The sequence below is a fragment of the Olea europaea genome, unplaced genomic scaffold, assembly GCF_002742605.1.
Source record: "Olea europaea var. sylvestris unplaced genomic scaffold, O_europaea_v1 scaffold3246, whole genome shotgun sequence".
NCBI classification, from domain to species: Eukaryota; Viridiplantae; Streptophyta; class Magnoliopsida; order Lamiales; family Oleaceae; genus Olea; species Olea europaea.
In genome coordinates this window covers 13,801-23,707 of record NW_019251338.1, presented here as the reverse complement: position 1 = coordinate 23,707, position 9,907 = coordinate 13,801, and the positions used below count along the sequence as shown (strand labels likewise).

The 9,907-nt window shown below is 34.1% G+C and overlaps 1 protein-coding gene across 2 annotated transcripts; it reads left to right on the top strand.

Annotated features, from left to right (window-relative positions):
- The first annotated feature begins 2,831 nt into the window (after positions 1-2,831).
- Positions 2,832-7,349, top strand: LOC111385661. 2 transcript variants are annotated; one of them, XM_023010081.1, is made up of 7 exons: positions 2,832-3,269; positions 3,402-3,494; positions 5,291-5,367; positions 5,692-5,744; positions 5,894-5,942; positions 6,831-6,931; positions 7,058-7,349. In XM_023010081.1, exons 1-7 carry the CDS (start codon positions 2,901-2,903, stop codon positions 7,162-7,164), a joined length of 849 nt encoding a protein of 282 aa, XP_022865849.1. In that variant the 5' UTR covers positions 2,832-2,900; the 3' UTR covers positions 7,165-7,349. The 2 variants fall into 2 exon arrangements, with proteins under 2 accessions (XP_022865849.1, XP_022865848.1); XM_023010080.1 differs by having other exon boundaries at positions 5,891-5,942; positions 7,058-7,346.
- The last annotated feature ends 2,558 nt before the right edge of the window (positions 7,350-9,907 follow it).

Here is a 9,907-nt window from a genome sequence, read left to right as displayed (position 1 = left end):
CTTGATCAAGAGTTAGTTGTAAAGCGAGGCATGTGCGTAAAGCTTACATGCCTAATTTAGCTTCTAAAAGTCCCATGAGCTTAGGTTTCGAGGATTTATGGACTCTTTGAATTAACAAGTATTTGCAATTGGCCTCCACTCATGGGAGATATCCAGGCTAAGGTCGGGGTGACTTGGCTACTACGGTTCCTCGAACCTAAATCCTGATATTTTTGAACCGTGAATGAGGATATGAAAGATTCATGTACCACAGATGTGACATCAATTGGCTAGAGTTATGGCCTTAAAGTTTGGCATATGCCTTAAATAATCGAGGGCTTATAGCCATTCCATAGCTTTGAGTATTTAAGAACTTTAAATGAAGTTCAAAGGGCTTTTCATTGTCGAGGTCCCTTCTCATTTCTTTAAGTTGCTAGTCTCCCAAGATTCGAGGTGAAGACTAGTCTGAATAACTTATACCTCCGAGATAATTGTCCTCCCTCAAAATTGCAGTGGGGCTTTTCCTGAATAATTTAGGTGTTTGAAATATGAATCCTTCTAAACACGATGCAAGGACTTGTCTGAATAGCCCGTGTGTTTGAAAACCAGTTCCTCATTGTCTAAATAACTTGAGTGCAACTACGATCATGATGTGATCAGATACACTGTGATTATATGATAGCTTCGGCATAGAGAATTATAACCTTGAAAATGTATTACTAGTTATAACTCTAGCGTAATCATCAATTTGTTTATCTAAAAAACTATTTTATATATAATAATGTGTCATTAAATCAGAGTTAAGTTTATGGCTCGTGAAGCATCTCGACAATTATCTCAGAAATACCTTTGATTTTTTGTATTGAATATATGTCGGTACGATCGACATTTAACAACAAATTATCTAACAGTAGCCACTCTGAATGCCATGCCTATAAATATAGTGTACCATTGCTACATACTTTCTACAATAGCAAATATGAACATTTCCTCTCCAATTTTAGTTATCAATATTCTCATTTAGTGTCTCACATCCAAGATATATACATCTTCTTCATCATTTGACTTGAACGTTGGAGTACTTACAACCGTCGCATATCCCATCGGAGCTATGATAACTAGCAGTCTAATGTTACAGTCCAAGTGCGCAAGTAACAACACGTGTACAAAAGAGGAGCTGGGATCTCTTTGCCAGGTAGCACCGCTGAATTTCGAGGTCAACATGTGTAATTAGTCCGTTGAAGTCGCTTCAAAAGTACAAATTGTCGACTTGGTCCCTGGCAACCCAATGGTCAACATCTCTGTACAACGTTAATGAATAATCCAACAATATTAATATACAATTTGGAAAAATTACATGTTGGGTCCCCAACATGTAATTTTGACAACCTCAGTCTCCAATCTTTCATTTTATAATATTTGAATCCCTAGTGACAATTTTACCTTGTGTTTAATTAATAATTCATTTTTTTTAATCGAAAATACTATTATGTCCTCATGTTCAGTTAAACAAAAAATAAAATAAAATGTAACCAAAGCCACCCAGCCTCACAAAGTCTCCCCCAATTTCCATTAAATAAATTTACTCTTTTATTTCCATCGTGCTTTTTCTTTCTTTTTATTTAAGGATATGAGTAAATTTATTTTCCTAATAAAAATGGGTTTTATGTTATCCAATATAAGGATAAAGTTGTCCATTGAGTTCACAAAAAAAGTAAAAGGTGATATTGGAACTATCATAATAATATGCTGAGGACTTATTTACTACATCTCCAATTGATTGGGGGCCCAATTGTAATTTTTCCATTCAGTTTTAATTCTATCCTCCACCTGCCTTGCCGTACCAATTTGTGCGTTGAGTAGTTTTAAAATTACGTAGTGAGAATGTGTCAAACTATTGCTTACAACATCAAAAGATTAATGAACTCACATTTTACGCAGTTGATGGATTCACAGATCACTATCTTTTCACGCGGTTTACCAAACGCCAAGTTTCCCTTCTCTATCTACTCAAAACAAACAAGTGACTTTGTCTCGTGTCTGTGGCCAAGGAAAGATGGAAATTAGCCATTATTTTTTATTACAAATTTAATAATAGAGTAACAAACTTTGAAAGTATTCAACGATTTGATTAGAACAAGTTGACATTTTCATGAAAGTTTATTAACAAAAGTTGAAATTAATACTCGTGCTTCGCGAGGCGAGTCCCAATTTGTCGCCTTATTTTTACTACTCAATTAATAAAATTTTGACATCTCACCATAATTTTTAACTATCATGACACCCCACACCCGCTAAATCTCACTATAATTTTTGAGTTTGAACCTCTAAATTTTTTACGCCTCAAACTCTTAATAATATTTCAAAATTTTGTTGAGGGGACAATGTGGGATAAATGAAAAATGGAGCGCATACCACGACTCTTGTCAAACATAAGAAATTGGAGAGTATAATTAAAATATGTTTCATTAAATTATTTATTTTTATATTAATATAAGAATTATTGCTAAAATTTTTTTAATTATTTTTAATTTGACCAAGTAAATTTTATTTACTATTAGATTAGACTCAAAGCCCATTTTTGTTGAAGTCAAAGTCAACAATTAATTTTAATTACATAGAATATATAACTTTTCAACTATTTATTTCCCTAATTTTTTTTTATCAAAATTTAATAAAAATCTAATTTTTAGTCAAATCAAATGGGGCTCAAGTTCATTTTTCACGGGTTAATTGGGGCATTTAAATGTCAGAAAATATAGAGTGAGGATCCATTGCTACCAAGTCAACAGATTGAGGACAAATTCTGTCATTTTATTGAATATATTTTATTCCGGCCCCTTCAGGCTTTAAACCCTAATTATAAACCCCGTACCGTCTTCATCAACAAAGCTGCCAGCGGATAGTACGTACTGCCTGCCATGACCTCTTCCGATGGGTTATCGCGTAAGAAGCAGAAGAGAGGCGGCAAATACAGTCTCTCGGACCTGAAAATCCTAGGCCAACAGCTCCTCTCCTCGAGAGCTCACGTTAACAATCTACCGATTCTCCTCTCTTTCATCAGCCCGTCGTCTCCTCCACACTACGCCCTTGAATCTCTCCTCTCCTTGCAGTCGTTTTTCACCCCTTTACTCCCGGAACTCCCTTCGTCTGCTTTCTCCAAGACGTCCAGTGACTCAAATGCGGACCCTGAATTCATCTACCGCACGTGGCTTCGCTCCAAGTTCGACGACCTCGTGCAGTCCCTTATTGAAGTTTCTATTTCCTCCCAATCTGAGGATACTCTTCGTGTATGTAATTAATATATGTTTTTTCTTTCTTTAAATTTTCTACTGTTTACTTGATGTTTCTAAGTGCCTTTTATATGTTCCATCTATGAGCTCTCACTGTTAAAATTGTAATTACGATGAAATTTTTAACAGGAAGTTGTTCTGGAGACAATTATGGAGTTTGTCAAAGTGGGTAATGGGGGAAAGTTTCATTCTGCTATTTATCACAAGCTTCTTCATTCCATTGTGAGTAATAATTTTTAGATTTAATCTGCCTATAGCAAATTTTATTTAGTGTGAATATTGGTAACAATAAAGCCTGCTCAGTGCCAAGTTCTGCTGCAAAAGGACGACTCTTTTTTCTAGGGACTAGGATGACATTGTATAGTGAATATTGAGCCAGAGTTGAGCATTAGCATGATCCTAGCCTTTATTATTTCACTGTTGAAATCTTCATACATGTAGTTGATCCTAGTTAAATATGGGATAAGGCATTGATGAATTATGTTGAGTACAAAACCTATTATACAAAATTTCCAGGAGTGCATACCCTTTGTGTTGGTAATTTGTCCTGGCAGATCTATACTTCTTCTTGCTCTTTGGGTGATGGAACATATAAATATTTGGCCGCTCATTCTTTTAAATGGTGCAATTTTTGTTGAATTACAATTTATGGGTTATATTGAATGAAACTGATGCAGTATGCACAATCTTTCTTTTAGTTAAATTTTATTAATACCAGTCTATTTTGTAGAGCAATTCTATTTTGATATCTTCATTCCCCCCTTTTCTATTCTGAAAACCAAATAATGGTAGATAAAATTTATTTTCTTTATTCATATGATTAATATAATGGGATAGTTTTGTCTATATTATTAAATGGGTTATTATAGGCAAGTTTTATGCCTAGACTAATTTTTCCTTGTGGTATTGAGTGTTGGTTGTAACTGAAGTTCGCGGACAAGGTTGTGGCTCACCTCCTTTCCAGGGAGAGTTAATGCTCTTTGGATATTTCGGTTTCACACCCAAAACAAAAAGAAGGGAGCTACATGACATGTCTCATACTAAAATTGATAAATCGTAGTTAATGCTAAGTTAAGGTTTAAGTGACTTGTTTGGTTGTGGTACATCTTATATAGAATTAAAGATGCTCCAATTTACAAGAGCAATGGGGATACCAATAGACATTATAAGAGGGAGTGGTATATAGATATTTATTTTAATCTGGTGCAATTGTTAGAATTTTTAATTTATTGGACTATTAAATAGATCATTTGAATCATGTGTATCATGAATAAGGCTTATCATATACTAATAAATTGGTTATCAAGGTAAAAGCTTGTTTAGGAGAGATTACAATCCCATTATGTTATAAAGGTCAAAGTAGAACATCAATTTTTTTTTTGAAAGGTAATCAAATATTTTATTAATCAATGCATAATACACGGGAAGTGTATTATCAATTTAAAGCATAAAGGAATAACATAATATTGGGTAGCCCATCTATATGCTTAGCAGCTGCAGTATTAAATCACGTATACAATGTAAAATAAAACAATTCTCTAATTTGCTCTGTTGTTCGTGTTTGATCATCAAAGTAGTGGCGGCTGCTTTCTCTCCACATACACCATACAATGCAATTCGGAATAAGGTTCTATGCAAGATTGCAATCTTTGTAGCGAAATTTTCTCCTCCATGTCATTAAAACGTCTTCCATACGCCTTGTCATCACCCAATTCATGTGTTGTGATGCTAGAATATTGTGCTACAGTAAATGAGCAGTATCACAATGGAGAACAAGTGATCAATCGTCTCTCCGTCCCTCCGACACATATAACACCACTCTGTGACATAAAAACCTCAGTAGACCATTAATTTTAACCACACATTACATAGGACCACAACTACTACTTATCCTCAAGTGTGACCCACTACTCTTTTTCTTTGTAACCTCATTGTAATTTCAGGGAAACAAACAAGCAGTAAAAATAAGACATTTTGTGCTTTATTTCAGATTATTTATAAACTACTTATGCTTGCAGGTCCACTCAACGTTGACTGTCGGTGATTCTTTATTAGATTTGCTTGCATCGAAGTATTTCAATTACATTGATGTCCGGTATGATCCAGTTATTCTTAAGCATGTGTTCGTGAAGTTTGTTTACCCTGTATTGTCAATGTGTTTTCTATGAGTTCTATTTATAATGAGAATTCATATTTCACTTCAAGCATCTTTTTGGTTTTTCGCTGCCTAGATATTACCAAAAACAGATTGTTAGACTGAGATATTTTGTTGAAGCTACATATAGTTCAAGAAATGTTTTCGTTTATTGTTCCCCTTCCATTAGAAATATTTGTGCTGCAGTAGCATATCAGATCCACTGTAATCTTTGGAGAAAAAATACATTAATTCAACTCATTCAGTTAATGCTGTCTGGTCCAGGTATTTCACTTACATTATACTGGAAAAGCTGGCCCGAACCTTGGAGGCAAAAGGTATCTCTCCTAGCCATACTTCTTGACCATGGTGGTGATGTTTTCGCCTAAGAATATAAAATGAAATAAAGACAGACCTCCTCTCCTACCTTGGAAATACTTATAGTTTCTATATCTTTTCTACATAATGATTTATTTTCCCATAGAAGACAAGAAGGGAACTTCCGGCATTTACAATGGGAGCCAGTCAATTACGAGGTTAGTATATTGCCCAAAATGATATTTCTAGTTGTTTCACATGGTCTTACAACATGGATACACTCAAAACACCCGAGATGATATACCCACACTTAAATGACTCTGGATCTCAAAACATTCTGCCTTATCCTTCAAGGCTGAAAAATTTACTCTCCATGTTCTTAAAGTTGCTATCGTGAAAACTCATTATGTATAGCTGGAATAACTAGCCATTCTTTTAGCATAAAAGTGATTTTCTGTATTATTTTTGGGTTCGACTTTCTTTCTCATCCATTTTAAATAGTAATGTGGTGACACGCTACCCGGCATTTTTCTCTTTTTATTTTAAAATTTTTATTTTTATTTTGTTTGTCCTGGAGGTGTGGTGTGTTTGAGGGAGTTTTGAAGATTTTGGTAAGTGTATATGTATGTTTACATTTTTCACTCTCTCTAAACCACCTTGGTTGTTGAGAATACTCGGCTTTCATAAATCAAAGTGATGCTACTTCTTGATTCAAGAAATGAAGTTTGTTGTCAATCTGCCTCAAGGTTTTGCAAATGTTAAACATCTATTCTTGGGCGTTTGACAGTGCCCACATAGAATGTTAAACTTACAATAATATTGGATTTGTTTGCACATAAATTTTGGACATCTTAAAGATAGGATAAAATGATAAAATCATGGAAGCTGATTACCATCGCACTTTATGATTATTTTACTCTTGAAACTTTCTCTCTAAATATTCTATTTCCTGAGAATATCTTGAAATTACCACATGTAGATACTGTAACAAAAATGTAATTATTTATAGTCAACTTTCCTATTCTCGATTTCCATAGTTTTGGATCGTTCTTAATTGAAGCTTTTGTCACTCATGGAGTCTGATACTTACACCACTGTGTTTGTAGCGTGGAGCATTCTATTCACAAGATACATAATTTGCTATCTCATATCCCATCTCTAGAAGCTTCAGATGAAAATTCGGAATGCGAAATGTGGAATGGTTTAGGTAATAGCTTTTGATTTTCTCCTTGATGCTAAATCTAACATTTCTTTGACACTTAGCTTTTTTTTTTAACTATAATTTTAGTACTAATTGTGCATTACCCACTATATTTCTTGTATTTTAATGAAGGTCGAAAATATTATGGTGAATGCAATCTCTTCATTTACCTAAGCGGTGGCCAAAAGACTTACATGATCATCGTTGTTAGTGATTGGTTCCATGAAAAATTTAGTTAGCAAGATTTAACTATATCACGATATCTTTAGCAGCGAAGAACAATAATTGCACCTTGCTAAATGTTTTGGAAGTTTTGAGGGAAGGCTTCAGATGATTCTATACTTTGATATCCCGAGTATTATTCGTGGTCATCCACCTTTCAAGGAAAAATAAAACTAAGCCCTTGGTTAAGCCTCATTTTTTCATTTTCAATCACATTCTTCCAATAAAATAATTTCACACGTAAAATCAGAACTTTTTTCTACTTTTTAGTCACATTCTCCAAAAGCTATTACAAAATCTATTTTAACAAAAAATGGGTGGCTCAAACAAGGGTTAATGTTTTTCCAGGAAGGTTTAGTTTTGGGGATTTGTGATGGAATCTAAATTGAGGATAATCTGGGAATGCCAGTTTCAAATAATTAAACTGTATATTGGGAGCAGGAAATATTTCATAAAGCTGCTAAGTTATCGCATTGAAGAGAAGTGGGTGACTTGATAGAGGATTACTCACAAATCACTTGAATAAGATCATACTTATAATTTTGTTTGGAGATATTACTCTTTGGGAGATCATACGAGTATCTCAATATTTTGTATTTGCCTTGTAATAATTGGGTTTCCACTCAGGTTTGGTACACAATTTTTCAACCACACAATCTTCTATAAAATAATATTATATGTAAATCGAAAACTTTTCCTTCTTTTTCAACCACTCATTTTTCTAAAAAATACTATTCCCCCCATTTTCCTTTTCAGGTAATGGGGATCAAACAGGGGCTTAGTCTTTGTTCTGTAGTGGTCTAGTTACTGTTTCTAAATCTTTATTCTTGAAAAAATAGCTTTTGCAAGAATGAATCAGCCTTTACGTTTATTTGTCATAAATAATTCGACATATAATAATTGTAAACTCTTGGGTTAACTTTTTATTGTTGTGAAATGATGAAATTGTTTTTATGGAATCTTCATAGTCAAGAAAGGCTACACAATAGAATTCTCAATATACTGGGTGAATATGACCATGATTTGCAAATGGCTTGATCTGAAAGTAACAAGCTGACTTTCAATTCTTGCCTTTCTTAAAAAAAAATTATATTTGAGCTCCAAATGGGGTGAAAAATAATATATGAAGCTGACCCTAAATTTACTGTGACAAGGCTTGATTTTCTACATGTTTCCCATAGCTCAGATTGTGAATTAAGATGGTCAAACATATTTCTTATCAACACATTTCTCTGGACCCTAAACTACTACCCATTTATTATCCACAGATTCTGAAGGACCCACAACGTATAATCGCTTAAATTTTAGTTTCCAAGAATACCCAAGCATGCTCTTTGTTGTTGTGTTTCAGTTCTAATTAATATACTTCTGTCTTGATTTTTCCCTTTCTTCACATTCCTGCCATCTGATGATCAGGTTCTTGTTACACTTCATCAGAATGTCATTCCTCACCTCTCTAAGCCAATAATGTTGTGGTAAAATATGTAGTGATTTGTCATTTACTTATATTTTGTTGATTATTCAATCCCTCACACTTGAAAACCATACTAAGTGTTCTTAATCTCTGATATGCAGTGATTTCTTGACCCGATCATATAATATTGGTGGTGTTGTGAGTGTTATGGCTCTAAGCAGCCTATATGTTCTCATGACAAAACACGGTCTTGAATATCCAGACTTCTACGATAAGCTTTATGCTCTATTGGAGCCCTCTATTTTTATGGCAAAACATAGGGCAAAATTCTTTCAGGTAATTGTGAATATTCTTGTTTCATTTTTTGTTGAAAAATATTGCTCTATGACACACGGAATCTTATTAATGAGTACGGATCTTAAATTTCGCAACTACTAACTGCTGGTCTTAAGTTGAATGGATATTGGTAGCTCGGTCACATTCACCCCGGTCATAGGTAAACTTAAGGATTGGACATAATTCTATGCCTGCTAAAAGAAAATCATCAGGGAATCTATCCCGCTCAGCAGTTTATTGTTTATTTGTTATTATATGCTTCTTTTCGCTTTAAGTTGACGCCTAGAATTGTTCTGCCCAAGATCTGTACACTATCGTGGTCGTGGCCATGTCTGCAAATGGGGCAATCTCCTTCCAGTATCACCTTTTGTCTTTACTTGTGGCCCATGAACCATTTTTTGAATGTTCCTCGATTTAAAATATTGATTCAGATGAGGTCTATTTGACTACATATTGCTGGTGTATTTTTCTTTATAATAGTATTGTGTAATTGAGGAGAAGGTTTTACGGTCCATGATTGAGTTGTTGGCATCTTTGTTAACTCTGTCTTCAAATTAAGTAAAATGGATCCTTTTGCCAAATTTAAACATATAATGTAAGGCATTAGTCTTCTATTATGTCTTTTTTATGGCTTTTGTTGTGCTAGCTCAAATACACTTTCTGTTTTTCCACATTCCTGCGTAACGTCCTTTCTATTTTGCAAATAAGGCTTAATTTTTTAGTCTTTCAGGCTAGTGAAATCACCTCTTTAACTGCATTATGTGATTTTCAGCTTCTGGATTCATGCTTGAAATCACCACTTCTTCCAGCATACTTGGCAGCTGCTTTTTGTAAGAAATTGAGTAGACTTGCACTCTGTGTTCCTCCTTCCGGTGCATTAGTCATTGTTGCTTTAGTTCACAACCTTCTGCAGAGACATCCTTCAATCAACTGTTTGGTGCACCAAGTGAGTAAACAACCATCTCTCTCTCTCTCCATATATATATATATATATATATATATATATATAT

What these genes read in the sequence shown, in the direction of transcription:
- LOC111385661 (XM_023010080.1), top strand. Translation starts at nt 2,901, where the DNA reads ATGACCTCTTCCGATGGGTTATCGCGTAAGAAGCAGAAGAGAGGCGGC. An exon ending in AATCTGAGGATACTCTTCGT is followed by an intron (nt 3,270 to 3,401) that starts GTATGTAATTAA and finishes AATTTTTAACAG; the next exon opens with GAAGTTGTTCTGGAGACAAT. An exon ending in TTCAATTACATTGATGTCCG is followed by an intron (nt 5,368 to 5,691) that starts GTATGATCCAGT and finishes TGTCTGGTCCAG; the next exon opens with GTATTTCACTTACATTATAC.